This window comes from Podarcis muralis, chromosome 1 (assembly GCF_964188315.1).
Source record: "Podarcis muralis chromosome 1, rPodMur119.hap1.1, whole genome shotgun sequence".
Taxonomy (NCBI): domain Eukaryota; kingdom Metazoa; phylum Chordata; class Lepidosauria; order Squamata; family Lacertidae; genus Podarcis; species Podarcis muralis.
Window position 1 is genome coordinate 29,133,087 of NC_135655.1, and position 23,906 is coordinate 29,156,992.

Sequence of the window (23,906 nt, forward strand, 5' to 3'; positions counted from 1 at the left end):
GAGATGGGGGGGGGGGACAAAGCAGTTGAGCTGCTTTGGGGATATGGGCTTATGCAAGCCAAGCCAGGACTAGGAAGAAGCATGGGTCATTGTGGCCACAGTCAGGCACTGGCAAAAGCAGGAAAGAAAAGACTTACCTTGTTCACCCATCATCAGGTGTGAAAGGCCTTTGAGAAAGAGAAAGAAAGGAAGTGAGAAAGGTAGTAGAAAAGGAGAAAGACAAATATAGGAAGATGCATGTGTCTGTCATTTATATAGCCCAATAGTATTGGCAATCACCACATACTTGATGAGGAAGTATGGATACTGTGCTCCATGCATGAATATGCATGTGCATGCGTGCACGCAAACACACCCACACACCACAACTTTCCATATTAAAGGGGAAAGCTTGGGCTGCAGAGAAAAGATTCCATTGATGTCAGTGAGAAAACAGCCACAGATTTTAATGGAAGGAGTGTGTTCTTAGTCAGATGCCAGCGTCAGACACTTGGTTTGCAGGCTTTCACTCTCATTTTACAAAACATGTCAAAAAGCTAATCCTTATTCCTGATAAAGGTCTTACAAACCGCCATTAACCACAAATCCTTTGCATATCTCTGGTTTTCATTTCGGGTATACACAAGCATACACACACAAGCTCCACCACAACACACGCACACAGCTATGCTCATGTAGCTGCCACTTTTCTTCAGAATTTGTATGGGCAGTATCTTAGAGTTTGGAGATATCAGATGCACCTGTCGAAATTTTTTCAATCAACAGTAGTTTTCATGTTTTTAGTAATTTGTTTATCTTTTTCTACTCCTTCACCCTTAGAAATTTAAAATCCAGATCATCCAAAGTAAATATTCATCCAAAAGAACTCTCCACCAGAGAAGGGGATTACTATTTGTAATAACCGTGCGTGTATGTATATGCATATACACACATATTTAAATGTTCAAGATTACTAAGGATTTGGGGGGGGCAGAATCAGAAGCCACATGTTTTACAATCCCATCCCTTCCTTCTACTATAAATAAATGCAACAGATTTCTTTTGATTAAGACATGTCCTGAATTATTATTATTATTTGCTTTTGTTTTGAATAGATATGATTGAATGTTGCATTTTTATTTCATTTGGGGATATTCTTGCACAACTCAATTTATGGTTCCTTCTGCCACTGATGCCTAGGAAGAAAAAAACATATGTTTGTTCAGTTCTTATGAATGCTGTAAAAGCAATTTAAGCCCTGGAATATGCTGAAGCATGTCATACAACCTACCCATGAAAAAGAAGTGCTGAAGCAACAAGAAACCAATGTGTAATTGAAGTTTGCTACAAGTTTCATAGTTTTTAAAATGTATTATTCTTATTTATATCCTATTTTGACATTGGACTCTATTTTGGATTCTCAGCGGTCTTTCATTTGAGGAATGGCTCAAGTCTACATCTACATAGTTCCAGAAATACTGAAGCATCACTTGTTCCTATCCTGGACTTGAGGTTGTGTATTTTTACTACTGCTAACTGTGGAGGAGGAGGAGGAGAGGAGGAGGAGTTTGGATTTGATATCCCGCCTTTCACTCTCCTTAAGGAAGAAGAAGAAGAGGAGGAGGAGGGGGGGGAGTTTGGATTTGATATCCTGCTTAATCACTACCCAAAGGAGTCTCAAAACGGCTAACATTCTCCTTTCCCTTCCTCCCCGACAACAAACACTCTGTGAGGTGAGTGGGGCTGAGAGACTTCAAAGAAGTGTGACTAGTCCAAGGTCACCCAGCAGCTGCATGTGGAGGAGCAGGGACGCGAACCCGGTTCACCAGATTACGAGTCTACCACTCTTAACCACTACACCACACTGGAGGAGGAATAGTAGCTGAGGAAAAGCAACAGCAGTAGGAGAATTAAAAGGCATATCTTGCCCCACCTAATTTTCCATTCTTAGGAAATGTCCCTGACAAGAAATGGATCAGCAGCGGCTGATCTGCAACTGCAATTGCACTTTCAAGTAATTTAATGATTATTAGAATAGTTTCCCATGCTTTACACATTATGTACTCATTACATGGAGGACTTCCTCTCCATGTGCATAAAATGGGGAGCTAATGTTTGTCTGCCACTAACAGTACAGTCAATAGGTCCAAGAAATAAGGTTCCCAGCACTGCCTAGAGATCCTACTTTTTTGTGGGTATTTTGTTCCACAGAAACATTTAGGTCCTTCTAGATGTTAGGTTCTAGAAATGATTGGCACTTGGATGACTCATAATATGTTGTCCGCAATTAAAAGAAAAATGTGCTGTATTTATAATGCTTGGGACCCTTCCAGTAAACTAAAATTTAAAAGGAGCACAGAAATGTTAAAAGTAGAATAGTAAGTCAACTAACACAGGGGCTTACCCAAGTTTGGTTATTATTCAGCAGCAGCATCAACAGCAGTTATCTTCTGACAGGAAAGGAGAACTGTAATATTTGATTTCCAAACTTGTCCCCTCAAACATTGCCCACATGACCCTGGCTTGCCTGGCGCGCTAAGCTAAACTCTGACATGACCAACAGCAGGTGAACTTGTGGGCTCCCGGAGAGAAGTGCTCAGCCGCTTTGCTACTCCATGGCATTTTTCCCTGCCATGCCATAGTGAGCTGAATGAAGGTTTAGCTTAGTGTGTCACCTGAGGCTATGGACTTGTGATCAAGCACTCTTCTTGCTAAACATGAGCTATAGCTAAGGTTTGCTCTTGGTTATAGCTCGTGTTTGGCAAGAATAGAGCCGCTCACAAGTTAGGTTAGTACCTGGAAGGACATGGGTTAGGACATGTAAAAAATACATATGCAATACAAAAACATATTGTATAAATCAATGGGTTCTCAATTCATAGAATTATAGAATCATACACAAACAATCTACACATTGTTTATGTAGAAATGTTTTAATTCAAAACAAATGAACCAAAATGCCCTATTCTACATGCTAGAAATATGCTGCACTCTTGCAAAAAGAAGGTAATTTAAAAAATAAATACACGACAAACATTTGCTTTCTTTTAGGGCTTAATATATGTAAACATACAAACCAACCAACAAATGTCACCCTTCCTACAGGAAAGTTATGGATCCATCCTAAGAGGTTGCTTCTATAAATGTTAAAGGTAAAGGTAAAGAGACCCCTGACCATTAGGTCCAGTCGTGGCCGACTCTGGGGTTGTAGCGCTCATCTCGCTTTATTGGCCAAGGGAGCCAGCATGACTAAACCGCTTCTGGCAAGCTAGAGCAGCGCATGGAAATGCCGTTTACCTTCCCGCCAGAGCAGTACCTATTTATCTACTTGCACTTTGACGTGCTTTCAAATTGCTAGGTTGGCAGGAGCAGGGACCGAGCAACGGGAGCTCACCCCATCACGGGGATTCAAACCACCGACCTTCTGATTGGCAAGCCCTAGGCTCAGTGGTTTAACCCACAGCGTCACCCGCGTCCCCTATAAATGTTAGAGACATGCATAATAATTTAACAAATGCAACACTCCATCATAGCTAACACAGCTCTCAAGTATTTTGTACTGGAAACCTGTTTCTCAATACGGAATGCCAAATGTGAAGTGGCCCGTTAACTCAACAAATCTCTATACACAGTGAATAACAACTGCAAAATGGCTGTAAGAAGCTTCTTAACTAATGATCCTGAAGTAGGCAGTTATCCATCTGAAGTCCCAGCCAATTCATTTTAAATTTTACTTTGGATAAGAGACTAAGGAAAAGCACAAAGTTAACATTGACCCACATCCTTGAAAACAGATGCATCTATTGAGACCAAATGTCACATTTGTGGGGGCAAAGAAAACTAAACCTTGGAGTTTTAAGTACAACATGATTGCGTAATCTTTTAAAAGGTTAATTTTAATCACGCTAGATCTCCAAGTACCGTTTTCAAGAGTTAAAGTTGTCTGTATATAAAAATCAGAAGTGTACAGTTCCACTTTCTATATGAAGGTAAAGAATTAAGTGTCACTAATTGCACAAAATGCTTAAGGGCCAACCCTTGGATCTGCATGAAGCCGTAAGGACATTTTAAAAAGTAGCTTCAGAGTACAATTACATGAAAGAGCAATGCAATTAAGCAGTGGTCCTCATATCTGAGGACTTATTAGGGGGCACTTTGGTAGGGTGGGGTAGTTACAATGGAAACCTTAGAACTGCAGCCTTTTTGTCATGCTTAATTATGCTCAAGCTCTTAGCACTTACAGAGCAGGAAAATTAAAGCCACTAAACATAAAGAGGTAAGAGAAGTGCATTTTCTTTTTTTAAAAAAAAAAAAAAAAACAGCTTAAAATGACAAGTGATTGAAGCCATGAAGGACGATGGAGTCTTTTTGTTCTTCTTAATTATAGCTTGTCCTGTTGTACTCAGCCAATGTTGAACTGGGTGGAGGGGTGTTTTTTGTGTGTATCAGCTGGAACAAAAAGACTTTGTTAGCCTGCTGGAAGACGAATGGTTCCATTTAGACCCAAAGACTACCATTTCTACCTTTGAACGGCAGCAGGAAAGAATCACAGAACGAAACTAACAGCACGGCAAGAACTGGACTTTATCCCTCAGAGCACTACCAGGCACATAGCCTTGGATTCTATCGAGCGACAGGGCTAGCTTCCAACCCTAACTGGGAATCTTGAACTCTGAGTTACCTATATAAAAACCAGATTTTCTTTTTTTTTAAAAGGGCAAGCACACTCCTAGCTTTTAAAAGAAGGAGCTGAACTACGAAGAAAGAAAGAATTACAGAGGAATGCAATGCAAAGAGAGAGAGGTTCTCAAAGGATTTGGGTTTCTGTTGGACAGGATGTGATGAGTTGTTAGCCTCCAGCATACATAGTGCCCACCCATCCTTCACCACTGGGCACACCTGTAGCTGGGCTAGAAAACAGTCATTCTCATCCAATACATCAATGGCATATGCAGTAGCCAAGGGGCTCCTTACAGGCCCCAACAGTACAGCCAGCCAGAAGCTAAGCAGAGATATTGTAGCCTGAGGCCCATTTCCAATCCAATTACACAAAACAGCTGTGCTATGCCACCTCTTCCATCTCCACTTGAGATGCCCATCTTAGGACTAAGTCTCTGTCAGTGTCAGAGGAAGAGATTTTCAGGGGTAATATATGGACTAGAAGAATTATTTGCATGCATTCTTTCATGCTGATGTGGTAAGAGTATGAAAGGCTGCAGAGGATTCAAGTTACTTTTCTGCGCTCTGTTTAATAAGTTTTAATGGCACACATATGGCTTGTAGAGGCATTTAAATGGAAGTTCCCACAAACAGGAACTAGATAAATAGCATGACTAAAGAGTGGGTAGATGTGTGCCAGTAAGAAGCTTTACATAGCAAAGAATGTGTAATCAAGGGCTCATTGCAAAATATTCCACTCTCCAAATATTGCTATATCTAATGCCCTCGAAACTGAACAGCTTACTTGACTGACTCTTGAGGAAGCCTCATCAAATTGCTGCCATCTTGAACTGTGCTCTGAGCATTTGGGGGCAGAAGAGATCATGTGCAAATAAATCCAAGATGGTAGCCGACCATGTCGTGGAACTGGATCTTCCCTTTGTTAAATTTAAGTGAAATCTCATTCTAACCAATACTATGAATGAATTAGAGCACCTCCCACTTCTGATCATGTGCAAATATACACATAATGGGAAATAGCAAGAATGTAGTTGGAAGAACTGTGCAGATTTTAAACCTTCATTCCTTCCATGTTATTTCATGTGTGATTTCCAATAAGTGGTCTAGAAACAGCATTTGTAAATATGAATAAAATATTTTATTATGGGAATAAACCGTTAATTATGTACATGGCTGAACTTTCAAATTTAGAACAGTGGAAGAATTCATTTGAATTTATAATTAAGTCTATAAGAGGAAAGTTTTAATGAAGTTATTGATCTCTTTTAGAAAGAATGGCTCCAATTTAGATATGCACACACACAGTGAGCTGCTGTCTGCTTGAATTAGCCCATTGCTAATCCCAACCTAGCAACATGGAGACCCTGCATTGTGCCGATGAAATTATTAGTCACACCACTCATCCACTTGTTCAGGGAGACAGCAGAAATTGCTCTCACTTCCCCAACAGGTGACTGGTGCTTTTTCATCTCTTTCATTCCTGTTCAAGGTGTCCATTTTAGAATTAAGTCTGTCAATGTTAGAAAGAGGGGTGGGGTTAGAGGTGAAATATGGGCTACATAGAAAGCTACTTTCATTTGACTGGGCAGCAGATATACAGCTACAGCCATTGGGTAGAATTTTACAATTATGAACCAGAGTTAGCACCTGTCTGCATATGCAGTTCCTCTTACAAGCAATGATGGACATGAAGAAGCCTATTTATATACACAACCTAAGCAGCTTAGGATCAGGTTACCCCAGAGATCACATGCTCCCATATGAACCTCCCTGTGCAGTAACATTGACCATAGATGCTGTTAAGGACTGGATGGATGCAGAGGAATAGTGGGAGGAACCAGCTAGGGTGAACCCCCAAAGGAAGAAGGCTCCAAGCCAGGGTAGGTGGTGAGATGATGATGATCAGTGGTCAGAGGGAGAAGACTGGGAGGAGGAAGAGGTGTTGGAAGCTGAAGAGGTAGCACGGCTTGGTGAGAAGGGGGAGTCTGGGGCAGAAAGAATTCCAGAACCAGAAGTGGAAGCAGGAGAGTGGGATGAGGGAGGCCAAGAGGCAGAAATGTGTCAGGCTGGTGAAGAAGCAGAAGGTCCCTCCCCCTCTTACTGTGACAAGCTCCCCTCCCTCCTGGTCTCCCAGAACCTGGAGAGGCATGAAGCAGGAGGAGCAGAGACAGGCACACAGGCGCAGTCTCAGATTACTTGGGGGAAACCTGGGAGAGGAGGGCACTTAGGCAGCTGTGGGAAGGTGGCCTCACAGAGCCACAACTACCTCATAGGGGCAAGACCTATTGAAGAAGAGTAGCTGTGCTTATCAGGCCTGACATTCCTGTGCAGAACCTGGTTGTTGTTGTTGTTTCATATAAAGAGTTAACTTTGTTTTGTTGTTGTTGTTTAGTCGTGACCCCATGGACCAGAGCACGCCAATCACTCCTGTCTTCCACTGCCTCCCGCAGTTTGGTCAAACTCATGTTTGTAGCTTCGAGAACACCATCTAACCATCTCATCCTCTGTCGTCCCCTTCTCCTTGTGCCCTCAATCTTTCCCAACATCAGGGTCTTTTCCAGGGAGTCTTCTCTTCTCATGAGGTGGCCAAAGTATTGGAGTCTCAGCTTCAGGATCTGTCCTTCCAGAGAGCACTCAGGGCTGATTTCCTTAAGAATGGATGCGTTTGATCTTCTTGCAGTCCATGGGACTCTCAAGAGTCTCCTCCAGCAACTTTGTTTACTCCATGTGATTTACTGCTGACTTACTCTTGACAGAGGCCCTGTGCTCCACCGCATCCATATGGAATTGTTGGTGTGCATATTCAAATGACAAGACCTTTTGGGTGGTGCTCCTATACTTACAGAACACTTTCTCAGTGGAAATCCACCAGGATTCTCTTTCCTTCGCCAAAAGTTTGACACATTTCTCTCTTTTCAGCTGGCTTTTAAGGTATAATTGGTTATTTTGCTGGGACTTGTGCCAATATATTATCTTTCTGTCTTGTGCTGTTTAAGTACTGGCATTACCAAACCAATACATGCAGGAAAATGGGGGGATGGGAATACAAGTGTTCATATAAGGGTGACCTAAGTGAATGAGAAGCTGTGCTGGTGTAAAGGATCAGCAATCTAAAACATAAATACTGGGCACACTTCAACAACCACCAGTGCTGTGCAACCTCCATCCATTTCAGCAAGGTTAAGAGAGGGCTCCTGAGAAATCCCCAGCGAAAAGCTACACAGCAACCAAGCTGCCAAGCTGTGTATTACTTGTTCACAGCTGTTAGCATCTACTATGAGCAGGTGAGCTCCTCTAGTCTGAAGGCCAATTTGGACCCAGCAATGACAGCTCTTCAGTTCCTATGAAGTAGGACATAGCATTCTGGCACCAGTAACTTGGCAAACAGAAACAAGAGCTAGGAAGCAGGACTATCCTAGGGGAAAGCCACAGAAAGTCTGTAAAGGTAACAGAGGAAGAGAAGATGGAAATCTGGGGGTTTCGGCTAGTTTTAAAGACCCCCCGACATCCTTTTTAGTGTGCATTTATAATGATTCCTGCTAACCATGATATTGAGGCAGTTATGCACAACCCCACTTTCAATACTATTTGAGCCTACAAAGGTTTTGAAGTGGGCATGCTGCTATTTCCAATAGGTGCATGTTCCATAGCTTCCTGCTGAAATTCTGTAATTTTTCATACCACAAATGGATTGGGGGGGGGCTGTTCCAATTTTATTGTCCTATGGTGCAAGAATGCCCCTCCAGATGGCAATAATGCAGCAACCTTGGGAAAGCAGCACCGACCACTAATAAAGTGGAAGGGTGTGTGGATCGTCCAGTATAAATTCACCACTATTGAACCTTTATTGTGTCGGTGGCATACATAAGCAAGCAAGCAAGCAAACAAACAAAACCCACAAGTCTTATCAAAGTGTTTGCTTCCCTAACAATTTCCCCCTCCAAATCTGTCTCTTTTAAGGTTTCACAGGAACTAATCAAATTTCTAATGCTCTAACTTCAGTTCTTTATCAACTTCTGAGAGCTTCTCTGCTAGCCTTAGAAACCTTAAGGGGCTATCTGTATTGTTTTTAAATGGTGTATTGCTTTTAACACTCAATTGGAAACTCAGCCAGATGGGCGCTATTATTATTTGATGCTGGTGACGCACCCACAGCCATTGGATGAACCATGTTTGCTAATGGTTTCTGAGACTTCCAGGTAAGAATGTGCAAAACCACAATAACACAGAAATCTCAGTAGCCTCATCTACTGTAATTTAGTAGCTAAGTGAGTCCAGAAGTGGTGGTATTGGCAGAAATAAGGTCAAACAGCATGGTCCCCACTGTTTAATTGCTATCAGTCCTATACCTTAATAAAGGCCTTGCTAAGAAAGAAAATGGCCTCTATGCAAGACAATGTGTTTTTTTAAGACCCTACAATTTAAAAAGTGATGGAGGGCACTCCAGCCTCTTTCCCTCTATGTTCTAATAGATATTTTATATAGATATTGATATATTTCAATGCTAATAATGTTTAATTGGTTTTGAATGTGTGCTTTTTTTCTATGCCTTTAATTGTTTCTGTTTTAGCTGTAAGCCACCTTGAGTCCCTGTTGCTGCATCATTATTTATTGGTTGTTGAATTTGTTGTTATAAAAATAAAACAGTGTTATCTGCTTTGAGGATGATTTATGGAAAAGTGGAATTGTTTTAAAAACAAACAAGCATGTGGCGAGTCCCTGAGGATATGAACGTGAGAGACCTGGCTGGAAATGACACTTCACTATACATCAGTGGCAAAAGGATTCACAGAGACCTGGTAGTCTGCAGGGACTGAGAGGTGGAGCAAACAGCAGCCAAGCCAACCTACACTATTGACCAAAAACATGCTTGCAGTTCTAAACTGAAATAGAAAAGTTATGAAGTGGCTCTTAAAGAGGGCGAGGAGCATCACAGCTGATCATTCCTCTTGGTGGGCTCCATGCTAACAGGAGTGGTAGTCTTAAAAAATGAGATGGCTGGCACGAAAATAAAAGGGTTCATTCAAATCAAATTCCAGTTCACTTGATTTTGGCTTGCCCACAGAGAAAGTCTTGGGGTCAAGCACTTTGTGACAGCCAATCCTAGGCTGTTGACTGGGGTATTAGTTGTGGCCTGTCTAGCAGGCAAATAAAATGAATCAATTCATCAATACAAGTCCTTTGCAGCCCTACTGCTGTCTGCGGGTAAATAGTTGCATGATAAAGAAAATTCCTAAACTGTCCCATAAATCTATAAACAGTCTCTCATAGCAGTAGCCTTGGGGCACCTTTCTGCATCAAAACAGGCTGCAACAGGGATGGCCAACTAAGGACCTACAGGCCAGATCCAATCCTCAGGGCAATTTTATCAGCTTTGCCAAATTTGAAGTAAGGTAAGGCGAAGGCACCAGATATATGTGAAAATGTGCCCTTTTGCGCACCCTGCCTGCTGAATGCAACTGCAGCTGACAGTGACACGTAATTGCATATAGGCAAATCCATAGCACATCTCCAGGAGAAGAGGGAGGGTGTGGGGAGGGGCGCACAAGCCTGCGTGTATGCAACAGGTGCTCAGAGAATGCCAGGTCCACTTGTATCAGTTAAGGAAATTTAACTGAGCTGCAATAGTTAAGGGGTGTGAGCGGATCTTGAATTGAGAGGGGTGCTGTTGTGCGAGGACTATTGTGAAGCAGGTGCCAAATGAGAGCTAACTAGGCATTTTGCCACTCTTACAAATATCCTATAACTCTTCTTCCAGCACCAGATGTGCTGAAAAATGCTTTGCATGCATCTTAACTCATTTCCATGCATCTTAACTCCTTTCCATGGAAGCCCTCACCCTGAATCTTCTGTTCTGGGGGGTAGGGGAGATTTTGACTTCTACTCTTATCTAAGTTATATGACATGATGTCCATTTTGAATTGTTTATGAATACCTGGTTCATTTAGAGAGGGAAAACACATTGCAAAGGCAAATATGAGATGGGTGTTATTAGTTGATCAAATCTCTTTCGGAATCATGCCTAGAAAAAACACAGTGTCACATGACCTCTTCCACCCCTATTATCAGTTGTGTTGTGAGGATGTACTACCTTATTTCATGCTAATATGGTATGTATGGTCAGCGAAGAAAGCATGATACAGATAGAATAGGAAGAGAACTGTAGATTAACTTGCACTCTTGACTTGATTGATTTTGGGCAGGGGGAGTTACAGTCCTGGGTGTAAATCGAATGACTGAAGAGAAAGATTATTAATCATGATGATTAATTATGATGGTTATTTATTATGATGATTAATTCACATTATCATTTATTGGATTTCTTACCCACTGTTCAATGTGAGGTACCAAGGCAGGTTACAGCAACATAAAAAATCTCTGCCTGTCAAAGCCCCTTGCACAGCACTGCCCAACAGCCAGCTTTTCTTCAGGCACTAAGGAACTACAGTGCAAGGGATTTGCCAGCCCTGTGCTTGACAGAGCACTGCACACAGGGCCGGCAAAGCTGTTTTCTACAGAGATTGGCTGCATGATTCAGTTCCTCACAGGGAACTCAAGTCACACAGCTGATCTGGCAGGGCTGAATTCATCACACATCAGCTGCTGGACAGCGACTTCAACCCTACTTGCTATTCCAGGGAAACTCATGCGACTGATTCATCAAGGACTGGCCGATCAATTGGGTTCCCCATGGAGATCTGTGCAATGCAGTCAATACTGCCATATCTCTATTTGCGCCATACCCAACACTGGGGGCAAGTGGGCATAGTTTGAGGAAAGCAGTCCCTTGGGCCAAATTTGACCCATCCCAGGTTCCCCACCCCTGCCTATCAGTTATCTTTCTCACCTTGATAAGAAAGAGAGAGAAAACTCTCTACAAAAAAGCAACTAGGGGATACATTTGATCATGGTTGAGTGACCCATCCCTGCCACTGTACAAGCCTCCTGAAACTGCTTCTCATTTTTTAAAAATGGTGGAAAGTTACACACGTTGGCATGAAGCATGAATCTTGGTCCCTAGTTTTGGTCTTTTCCTCTTCTCAGAAGCTGGTACAGCACCTATCACATGGCAAAGCTTCCCTGGATGTGAAAAACACAGCAGTTGGGTTGCGAGTTCACTATATGGCCAGAGACTTCAGTGGCAGGCAAACCAAGACCTTTAATATTGTTTGTTCATTCATTAGATCAACATCCTCCACCCCAGAAGTGAAGACTATACAGTAACGTTAGGCAGTGGAAACCACCCATTAATTGGGAGTCAGCATTCTCTGTGGATGAATATTTCCTTGGGGTGGATAAATCCAATACGCTGGAAGAGCACAAAATGAAACTGCATCTGAAGCCTGATTCATTCATTCACACATATTACAAATGAAGAAAACCCTTAGACTATATGCTCTAAGGAATATTCCAGGACAACAATGAACTTTATATTTTTTTAGATTTACTGCTTCTTATTTCAGCTGCGTTTTCATCAAACCTTTGAACAATTCAGCAAAACCAACATTTCTTCAATAATGGCAGGTTCACACTGTAGCAACAGAAGCATACCAGGTCTTCACTTCTTAAGCAACAACTGACCTGAAATAGGTTAGAATCCAAAGAAACCACTAACTCAGTGCATCCTCACTATTCTTCATTGACATTGCATTTGCTGTGTATAATTCTTCACCATTTTATCATGACAAAACAAACATTCCACCACACTGCACCTGTAAATACCATCCTTGAAGTCTAATACTTTCCCAATCACTTGCTTGAAATATTTGCTCTAGGCTCACCCCCGTCCTCAAAAGAGTAGCCTTCCACACTAGCAAACACAACACTCACCTGGAACACGATTGACATCTGATGAAGCATTTTCATAGGAAGCACGAAAGGGAGGGGGAAGAGAGGGAGAGAGAGAAAGAGAGAGAAAGTATTAGACACACAACATGCGCACACACAAGCAGCTTAGCTTCTTTGCATGGAAATCAATTTCATGCAAAACCAGAAGTTTTGAAAGCCACCCATCTATGGTCATCAGCCCACCCATGCAAGGGAAAGGGCTTGGCTGGCCCTCCTCTGTGCATGTAGAAGTCAGATGTCGTATCTGTCTGGACGGAGATAAAGGTTCCGGAATCAGATAGGCCCAACCTAGGTCAACTCCTGCAAGAATATTGGTTAGAATATTCTGTGTCATTTCATTTCACACACAGTTTCAAACAAGGGAGAAATAAAGAGCATAACCCCTGCAGCAGGATAGCTTCATTCACATAAATTCAAGTACATTCAAGCTATTTTCAGGAGGAAAAGAAAAATTAGTTCCCTTTTCTGAAAGGGTTCATGTGAATTTATGACCAGCTGTGAGCTCCAAACTCAGCCCTCAAAGGGCTAGCACAAAAATAAAAAGACAAGCCATTTCAAGACATTCTGCCCACTGTTCCCTGTGACCATCCTTCATTGCAGACAACATGGGAATTTTTGAGTTTTTGATGCATGATCTTTTCCCAGGCAAGGGTAATAGTTCAGTGGCTATTGCACCCAGCAGACTCTCGGCTTAGCAGGTCAGTTCAAGGAACCAAGCCAAAATCATCAGCATTAGAACCAGATTGACCTCTCTGGCCGCTTCTGGCACCTGGTCCTTGCTGAGTTAGCAGCTCCAATAGCATCTTTTGGTGATCTGCAGGGATGTGGCTGACATGCAACAATGAGCAAACCAGTATTATGTAGAGAGCAGAAAACCTAGTTCCTGGAGTTCATGGGCGGGGAACTTTTGGCCTATGGGGCAAATTTGACCTGCCATGTCTCCTCATTGACCTGCCAAGCCATTTTCCTCGAACCACACCCAACAGCCTCACACCTAACGTCATGTGTAAAATCAGGTGTAAAAGAGGTAGAGATGCAACTGGAACAGCTGTGCCCACGGTGAACTCACTGGCGATGATCCCTGAAAAAAGCATGGCTGAACTCACTGCTCATCAGCTGATGGATGGGGCCTTCAATCCTGCTTAGTCACTACATCCTCCCATGGCTGCAAGCCAATGTTGATAAGTGGGTGGGGACACCCAGCTCTCAATCACCTGATAAGGTGACCCATGGGGCTGAGAAAAGGTAAAATCTGGCCACCAGCTCACAGACACATTGAAAGGGGGTTAAACAAATTCATAGAATTCAAGGCTGCCCATGGCTGCTAAGTCATGATGGAAATATGCTGCCTTTGAATATCATTTGCTGGTGAGTAACAGCAAGAGAAGGGTCCTGTCCTCATTCCCTGCCTGTGGTTGGCTGCCATGGGAAAGCTAAGCTAAGCTAAGCCTGCTGGATGTGGCCAATGGCCCATCTAGTCCAGTATTCTGTTCTCACAGTGGCTGACCAGATGCCTGTGAGGGACCTGCACGCAGAACCTGAGCACAAGAGCCCTCTCCCGTCCTGCAGATTCTAGCAACTGCTGCTCAGAAGCATTATGCTTCCAACCATGGAGGGAGTGCACAGTCATCGAGCTGCTGGAGCAGATAAGCTTTTGATTTGATTTGGCAGGGCTCTCCTTAAATTCTTGTTAACCTACAAAAGCTAGGCACATGCTACAACCCATAATGAGAAACTGCTGGACGGCAGATCGGTTGTCAATCCCAAAGTCAGCCATTAGTTCTCTTTCCTATTAGGGCTCATCCGCACTTCCACTTGTCCCACACGTAGAAAACATGGGTCTGAGAGCTGTTTTCATCTGTCCAACCACTTTTCCAGGGCAAACCGACTGTCTGCCACTGAATCAGAACAGACCTCAATCCACAGAAAAAACAATTGACTTTTCTTCAAATTCAGCGGGGTTTTCCCAGGAGGAAGCAGCAGAACAAGCAAAATTGCGGGTGAACCCTTAATGATTTTATCACATTTGTCTGTTCAACCTCCCCACCCCAGCAACTAACGGACCACAATCAGCTATGAAAAACCAATTAATGCTAAAACAATTACAAACCTTAATCAAAAAGCAACAACAACACTAGATTTAAAAAGCTGAGATGATTTTCAAGGGGTGGCTCTAAAATACTGTACTTCCTTAGATCTTTTTTGGGGGTTTTTGCAAGACTCATTCAAAAAAGAAAAAGAAAATAAAACCCCACCCAGCATCAAGCATGAGGAGAGGTAACAAGCATACACTATAGATCGTAAGTAATCTCAATATACGTAATCTGAATGTCAGAAGAGTGTTTATCCCAAAGCATCTTTCCACATCTGCATGTGAGCTCTTGCTAGTTTGTGGCTAGATGGATCCATGTTTACATGAGAAATGAAGAGATGTCTTACTATATAAAAGTCCTCAGGTTTGACTCACATCAATTTCCTTAATAAGGTCACATCCCAAACACACACACACATATTCACACACCATCATGTCACAGAGCTAATTTATGAGTCCTTCCTATGCTGCGTGATTTAAAAATGTGATGTCCCCATCAAAGCAATTATAAGATGCCTATGAAAAAATGTCCCCATGTTCCCCTGCAAAGTGCTAATGCTTACTGGATTAAAAGTAGATGGGGGACAGAGGGAGGAACTTTTTAAAACGTAAACTCACTTGCAGGCTTTTAAATGTTTAATTTAAACTTAAGCCATTAACCTACCGTAATTGGTTTGCTGTGGCTCATGAAGCTATGTGCTTTCATTCAGTTGTGTGGGATAAGAGAAAATATTTTTAGAGGGGCAGCTGCTACCTCTTGCTATTGCATGGAGTCATCCTTGCTTTCTTCCTCCCACAGAACCTACTTTCCATAAAGCTGTCCACCACGCAGAGCTCAGGAGTCAGCTTTCCTCCATGAGGCTGTAGAGAATCAGAGCCTGCTAAATGGCACCAGCCATTAAATCAGTATTAGCAGTAGTAAAAGTTATGTTGGGGGAGGTATATGGCAGGCTAGCTGATGATCTACCATATGGTCAGGTAGCTGTTGCCCCATTTGCCTAAAGCTGTGGGCCACCTCCTTACTCAACCCCAGAGCTGGTTACATAAGCAATGACAAATCTATCTGGATAATGTAGTTTTAAAAGCATGCCTTTTTGTTTCTGTGTTGAATGAAAAGTAGCCTCGTGCACCCAGCCAGATCTTTCCCACTGTTGGCAACAGACCACTCTGCACACGTGTGGTTCTCTGGATTATTGCCATTTTATAACAGGTCCACATAGCAGATGAAATAGCTGGCATAGAACTGTCCACATATTTACAGCAACATACATTTTATATATATATATATACCCTGCAAAGTCTGCCCAGCCACGTACATTGGACAAACAAACAGACGAATAAATGCACGTATCGCAGAACACAAGAATGCCGTCAAAAAAGAAGAAAAAACTTCCTCTCTTTTCCAACACATGAAAGAAACAGGACACGAAATTAATTTTGCAGATTCCAAATTGCTCTCTAACATGGAACATCACCACAAGAGAATAATCATGGAAGCCATCGAGATAGAGAAACACCCTCACAACATGAACAAGCGTGACGACACATCCCGCTTGCCAGACATCTGGAAATTAGCCCTCCCCACAAAAACTGACACCAGATCCAGAGGCACACATAACGCCATCACCAATCAACCACACCAGACCCAAACCCAGACCCTCTCCACAGATAAATTACAGACACCATCCAGTAGCCAAACCATGGTGGCACCTCCGGATGCTGCACCCCCCTGCAATCCCGGCACAGGCCACAAAACCACAGCTCGCCCCTATACACGAAGCCAAGCCAGAGCACAACTAAGTGCAGTACAGCCATCTTCTCAGAAAAACTCTTCACAAAGTTCAAGAGGTCAAGACACAAAGGCTTTAGCAACTAATCCACACCTAATGACCCACCTAAGTGGTACTCAGGATATCACTCAAGAAATCACTCAAGATATCCCTCAAGCAATTAAGGAACAAAAGAAGAAAAGGCACACTAGCCTGGGAACTTCCTCTCTGCCCAGAACATTGGAGGCTATACACCACACCTCCTCAACAGTATTTATAGGAACTCAAACACTGAGATCCTGCTCTGTTCCAGTAACAAGAAGCCGAAAGCACCAGCCTGAAGATGACGAGTGAGACCTCGTCGAAACGTCGCCTAGACACCCCAACTTTTACACGGGAAGACACCCGAGGACACCAAAACCTGCATTCCTGTACCCGTGAAAATCTACGAAAGCATATATATATATATATATATATATATATATATATATATATATATATATATATATATATATTGGGGAGTATATGCTGCCTTGATATCTGCCGAGGAACTGAACTGAGAAACCGAAAGGATTATATATGTTATTACATGGTAAGTCGCTTTGGAATGCCTCGTGGGAAGCTATTCCTGAATGAAATAAATAGTATTACATTAATATAAGAAAACTATGCTGCAAAAATAACAATACAGCGTAGGGCCTGACTGTTTCACAAACACTGTATGCTTAATAGCCAGTCTTTTTAAAAAAGAAGACAATACATGAGCACCCCAGACATAAGTGAGCACTCTATGTGAGAGGTGGTCCCATGCATGGAAAGTTCATTTGGAACAGGAACTGACGAATTCCATGTATAAATTCATTTAAAAATTATTCCTCCACCATCACTATTCTCACCTTGGGCCCACACGCTTCCTCCTCCTCTGCCTCACATTGCAGTAGCAGCACTGGCTCAGAACTTCAGCTAGAAACAAAACAAACTGCAGGGGAAGGAGCCTCTGCAGCCCTCGTGTGTGACCATATGTGTGTGTTTGTGTTGTGGGAGGGGAAGAGGAAGGGGAGGGGGCTGGCAAGCAACTGTTGGGGCAAAAAAAGGAGCAGTGGGTGAAGGTGCGCAAAGGGCATGTCAGCAGGATTTGAGGGGAAAGGGGTGAACGCCGAGGGAGGGAGGAGCTGAGTGAGAGAGGGTCCGAGTGGTATGTCAATGTGGGAAGGGGGTGGTAACTGAGGTGGGTGGATGTATCTGTGAAGGGGCACACAGACATTGGAGGGGGAGTGATTTTAAGTGTGTTGAGAGGCTGGGTCATGTCCCGGTTTGCTTCACTGGGATGTTGTGAGTGTTTGCAGATATGGTGTGTCCCCCCCCACACACACACACACTGGAGGGAAAATCTCTGGGAAAGGTTGATTTAGAGCACAGTATAGCAGCAAAGGAAGGTTGTTTAAACCTCTCCATGACTATTGCCCCCCTCCAAATACATGCAAGTGCTTCCAACACCCACTGAGTGTTTAATATAAATGTTGGGTAATGTGTTGTGGTTTTGCAACTGAAATACCTTCAAGTAAGTTAACTAACTTTAAAAGAAAAGGGGAAAGCCAAGGAAAGTGTTCAGCACCTACCTTTCCCTCTACACACTTCCCCACTCCGAATCTTCCTCTTCTGAAAATGCTTCTCTTTAAAAACAGTGGTGTGGAACAAGGGTCAGCAAACTTTTTCAGCAGGGGGCCAGTCCACTGTCCCTCAGACCTTGTGGGGGGCCGGACTATATTTTGGGAGGGGGGGAATGAACGAATTCCTATGCCCCACAAATAACCCAGAGATGCTTTTAAATAAAAGAACACATTCTACTCATGTAAAAACAGGGGGATTCCCGGGCTGTCTGCAGGCCGGATTTAGAAAGCGATTGGGCCGAATCCAGCCCCCGGGCCTTAGTTTGCCTACCCATGGTGTGACGCACATGCTTCTGTATACCTAACCCCTTACCTTCAAAGCCTGCTCATGCTCCAGCAAGCTTCTGCTATTTGCCCTTTCCTTTCTCCCACTGTGCAGAAGAAGGAAGTAAAAAGTCCTGTATGAAACTCGGAATGTACTGGAGACCCCACATCCCTTCTAAAATACCAAGGATCACAGGCCTTTCTTCCGGGCAGAGGTTATCCCTTTCTCTACTTCAGAGCACTTCAGAAACAGCAAAGGGAGTCCCTTGACAAAAGGCAATGGCTGGATTTCCTTTGTCCTAGGCACAAGGACCCATTCACAGTGGCTTTGTAGAGTGCTGAGCTGCAAGCCAAGGTTGTTTGCTTTTGCTCTTTGATGCTAATAGCTCTGCTGAAATAGGGATCAGCAGGGCGACTGCCTTTTGTCAGGTGTGGCGGTAGCCACCTGGGTAGGCCCCAAAAAGGAACGGGGGAAAGATCAAGAGAGATGAGAAGGAACAGATGATAGCATAGCTCAGATCATTGTCATGGCTGTAGCACGAAATGTCTGGGGCATTTTATTTTGAATATTTCATGTGAGGTTTTGTCGCTGATGAAAGGTGCTATGCTGACAATCCGGGAGAGCGGGGAGGGCAGAGAGGCCTTTGTTGAACTTCTACAGACTAGACAGCATCTGGGACAGGGGAAGCCTATGTTAGATGCCAACCCTCTGGACACTGAGCAACACAGGAGAGCCCCACTTCTAAAGGAGGGGCAGGCAGCCCGCTTTCACGGTATAAGTCAGCTCCATTCTCCCTGGCATTCTCTGGACACCTGTCTACCGGTAACCAGACAGAGAATCCCCTACTCCAGGTTTCTGAACAGCCGTCAGATGGGAACCACCCAGGATGAAAGGGAGCTGTTGACCTAGTAGTGAAAGGCTTCCTCTCCAATTACTAGGCCACTTGATCTCTTTAGCTACACCTACCTAGGTGGGTCTTGGATTACTTTCACCCTTTGTAGGTTTTGATGGGAAACGTCTCAAATAATAGACGTAAGGGGGGAAGAGAGAGAAGAAAGGTTGTGAAACAAAGGGAAAGTTTTTCTATTCAGAAGGCACACCCAGACATCCTGTTGTGAATTCGGCAACCTTCCTGTGACAAATATTCAGTAGAAGTTCCCATCCTTGCTCTTCTTCTCTCGCCTCACTGCAACTCGGCCAGGGCACTACCCAGTCTGACTACATGAAATGAATTTTTGCACCTCAAACCAATGGAGGCTGGTGTATTAGGGAAAATGGGGCACTGCTCCATCAACCTCAGCCTATCTTAAGCCGGCCTTCACATGCCCTGCCTCCTCACCTACAACCAGTACAGGGTTAGCACTGTCTGTCAGCTTCCTCCTCCTTGGTCTCAGTGTTGCCCTTGAAGAACTTGGCAGGGAGGACGATGGGAACAAATGTCATTGGCTCTATCTACTGTTGCCCTTCTTGCCTTCTGTCCTACCAGTCTCAATGGGCACAAATCACACTGTCTGGAACTTTTTTTTATTTTTTTGCTTTGTTCTACACATGTGAGGGCTAAACTGCATGGTACATGGGAGATCCCAGTGTAATGTTCTTCTAAAACATAGGTGGGCAACCAGCAGTCCAATTCCACATGAGTGGCACAGGGGAAAGAAATGTGGAAGAAAGAAAAAGAGAGAAATGGGAATGGGGGAAAGTCACTGAATCACTATTATCCACAATTGGGAAAACATACAGGCACAATATGGGCATGAGTCTGGTTTTCTCTGTACAGCCAATAGCCCCATATACAAATTAGGGAAGGTGGGGGAGAAATGCCTCATGGCTGTTTTTAGAAGATGAAGATTTGTTTGGGGAATCTGTGACTGCATCTCCCACGTGGCATCCAGTTAGGCCCTAAAGCAATGTAAAATCTTCATCACCTGGAATGTACGCTAGACGCCCTCTTGCAATTGGTAGCATGCATTTGCAACATTTATGTCAGCTGCACAAATTGAGAGACCGAAGTGGTGACTTGAAATTGAAAGCCAGGCTCTCTAAGGGCCAGACTGGGTGGTGGGAGACTCATAAGATCTCCGTATTTTTGATTTTTTTATACTGTATATAAGTCAAGGGCCAGCAGAGCAGCACTAACAGCATGGGTCAATGAGGTATTTTTTACCCTTTGGCCCATGCCATGTTCCCCGATCTGAACTGTGTTCAAAGCTGCTATCTTTGAATCATCATCATACAGGCTCCATTCTCCACCACAATGAGGCAATCAGGAGCTTCAAGGGAGCATTTTTTACAGTTAAAATCGTGCAACAAACTTTGAAGAACTCTTAGCTGATCCAGACTCCCACCACCCTCCAAAAACCAGATCTGATCACAGCTCCCCCAGTAGCCCTATTCAGGTGTTACTGTTGTCAAAAGGAATTGCAAGCAAAATACTGTATTTTTCGTCCTATAGGGCGCACTGGCCAATAGGACGCACCTAGGCGGTTTTTTTTTGGTGGGGGGGAATTAAAAAAAATTATTTTCCCCCCACCAGCCCACAGAACAGGCTGCCTCCTGCAAGCCTTGCACGCCCGGCGGGACCTCCCGCTGGGCGCGCAAGGCTTGCAGACATCTGCCCGAAGCACAGGGCACGCTCCGCAGCGCGCCCAGTGCTTCAAGCTGCAGGCTGCCACCCCAAGCCTTGCGTGCCCGGCGGGACCTCCCGCTGGGCGCACAAGGCTTGCGGACATCTGCCTGAAGCACAGGGCGTGCTCCGCAGTGTGCCCCATGCTTCAGGCTGCAGGCTGCCGCCCCAAGCTGCCGCCTCTCACTCTCTAGGCTTCAGCGAAAGCCTGCATTCGCCCCATAGGACGCACACACATTTCCACTTCATTTTTGGAGGGGGGAAATGTGTGTGCGTCCTATGGGGCAAAAAATACGGTACCTTTGCTCTGCCTCTGTCATTTTGAAGCTTCTTCTAGCTGCTGTTGCAGTCAACCGTCCAGTAATGGGGAGCCTCCTATACTCATGGAAGCTTCCCAAACACATTAGAATCCTGATGGTCTAATGTTCTAAAATGTGTGGGTGGAGCCCCCATGCATAGTGACATCATCAGCATGCAACAAAGCTAATGGTGAAAGCTTTTGTTTGCCACATAAGGAAAACATATGGGTAGCTGGAACTTGTAAGTTTTCCCCACAGGGAAAAATCGGAGTTTGGTGTGCCATTATTATTTGGGAAATCAGTATGGGGGCATTTCCAGCAGGACAACGATTCTGATCCAGTTCCATCTCCCCTAATATTTCTTTATTTATTTTTCTTTATTTTTTTTTAAAGCATACATTACAAATCTTAATCAGAGATCTCCTGCTTCATATCTAGTTGTACCCTTAGTTCCTGGCTGACTCTGCACACTCACCGTTTTGGAGTGTAAAAGGTATGGAACGGGTAATAATACCCCATGCTATCACATCTAAACTGTGGTTGAGGACAAACTTACTCGTTTATAAAAACAAAACAAGGCTTTTCACGACCCTGAATTTTTCATGCTCATCCTCAACATGCTGTTGATTCTAGATGCTGCCGTCCACAAGGGTGGGTGTGGTTACTTGATAGACATTTGAAAGCCCTCCCCTTGATTAAGGGACACACCATAGATGAATGAAGAAGAAAGTGGTGGCAGCGATCACAGCATCATTATGCAGGTATGGATGCAAACACACCCCAGTGCCAGTTGTGGAACTGTCTTCTCACAAAGGTGCATCTGGCACCTTCAATATACAGCTTTCGGTGAAAGCTGAAGTTGCGCCTCTTCACTTTGGACACCTGAGGTGTATATTTTTAGGACTCGCCTTATATTTGTAATTTTAAGTTGTTTGATATTATTTTATTTGTTGTAACTCACTTTGGAAGGCAGGAAACAGATTGTAATAATGCCCAGGGAGGTACAGCTGGTGCCTTCATTATACACCTTTTGGTGCCAGGCAATTTATTATTATTATTATTATTATTATTTATTGAATTTATACACCACCCTATACTCAGTGGTCTCAGGGCGGTTCACAAAATAAAATCAAGATATAAAACCACAAAATACCTAATAATAATAATTATTGTCTGTCAGGGCTGCCTCAGGTCCCAGCTCACAAGAGACCAACGCCAAGTCCAGTTTATATACAATGATGTTTATTGGAATGAATTGTCCGCTCCACAGCCGAGGCGTGCAGCCCCACGTCTGTTACGCTTAGACCGCTGAAGTCCCCTCTGAGTCAGTCCGTCCTCTGCACCAGTTTAAGAGGGCTGTGCTGCTCCACCTCTTCCTTTCTTTCCTTTTCTGCAGGGTCTTCCTGCCCCCTGGGGTTTCGCCCCTCCTGGATTCCCCTGAAGCGGAATCCCCGGACAGCTCTTCCCCCCTCCTGCGTGCTTTGGGACCTGGCTCCTCCTCCGGACTCCCTGTACTTCCGCGCACCTCCACATTTGAATTTGGCGCGCGTTCGCAACCTCTGACCTTCCTCTTGACAGTTACACTACTCCCAGCACTACTCCCCTCCCTTTCCGGGAGGGTGTCTTGCTCCGATCTTCCCTCCTCCTTTGTTTCCAGACCTGCTTCCCCTGTCACACTGGAATCTCCACCCCCTCCACTGCGCTTTGGCGGAGAAGCCGGTCCCGACTCCCAGCTCCCACTTTGGGTTCCCCTGCTGGTCCCCTGCTCCTGACGAGTCCCCCCTGTGACTCCCCTTGGCCTGCCCACAGGCGCCCCCTTCTGGGAATCCTCCGATTCACTTGAAAGACTCATGGAATCCCTCAAGTCATTGTCATCCTCTTCCTCGCTGTCCCGGGATTCTTCCCCCTCGCTCTCCGTCTCCTCCCTCACCTGTGCCTCTGTCCCTGAACCCCTGACATTGTCATTATTATTATTTATTTATTTATTTATTTATTCCCCGCCCATCTAGCTGGACATCCCCAGCCACTCTGGACGGCTTCCAACAAAATATTAAAATACAGTAAAAATAAAAACAGCAACCCAGGCCTTTGGCTGATTAACATCCTATATAACCTTTTAAATGTATTTGGGTGAAGGGGGTGGGGTGATTGTTTTGTTTTGCTTTTGCTTTTACTACACATTTTGTATTTTTATATTGTATTCTAATGTTGTTAACTGCCCTGAGATCTTTGGATGAAGGGTGGTATACAAATTTAACAAGTAAAATAAATAAATGATCTGTTCTCAAATGGATGCACCGTGGGTTAATGCAGAATCCATATCCAATTTCATTTTCAGAATGAAACCAGTCTCTTAGGAAGTTTTTCAGGCATGCACAAAAATGCAATAGATCTAGATTGTGTGTGTGGACTACAAGTACCACAGAACTAGAGCTGAAAGGATCATCTAGTCCAACCCCCTGCAATGCAGGAATATGCAGCTGTTCTATACAGTGATCGAACCTGCAACCTTGGTGTTATCAGCACCACGCTCTAACCAACTGAGCTATCTGTCTCCCTTGATTCTAGAATAAAACGTCAAGTGTACACTGCCTGTAGCCGGCATAAGACCACAACCAGATGTTTCAATTGGCAGGTTGTATTGCGTAGTGTGCTGCTTATCCTTCACTCTCTCCACCCCA

General features: G+C 44.0%; 1 protein-coding gene across 19 annotated transcripts in view; it reads right to left on the reverse strand.

The window, feature by feature from the left end:
- Positions 1 to 23,906, reverse strand: part of NRXN3 (neurexin 3) — a 1,192,693-nt gene that overhangs the window by 1,082,489 nt on the left and 86,298 nt on the right. For 18 of the 19 annotated variants that reach the window (XM_077925136.1, XM_077925127.1, XM_077925120.1 and 15 more), the window contains exons 3-4: positions 12,490 to 12,507; positions 138 to 167 (exon numbers count right to left, since the gene is read on the reverse strand). The exons of the other annotated variant lie outside the window; for it this stretch is intronic. In XM_077925136.1, coding sequence (XP_077781262.1) covers positions 138 to 167; positions 12,490 to 12,507 — 48 coding nt within the window. The remainder of the gene's footprint in view (positions 1 to 137; positions 168 to 12,489; positions 12,508 to 23,906) is intronic. 19 annotated transcript variants of the gene reach the window in all.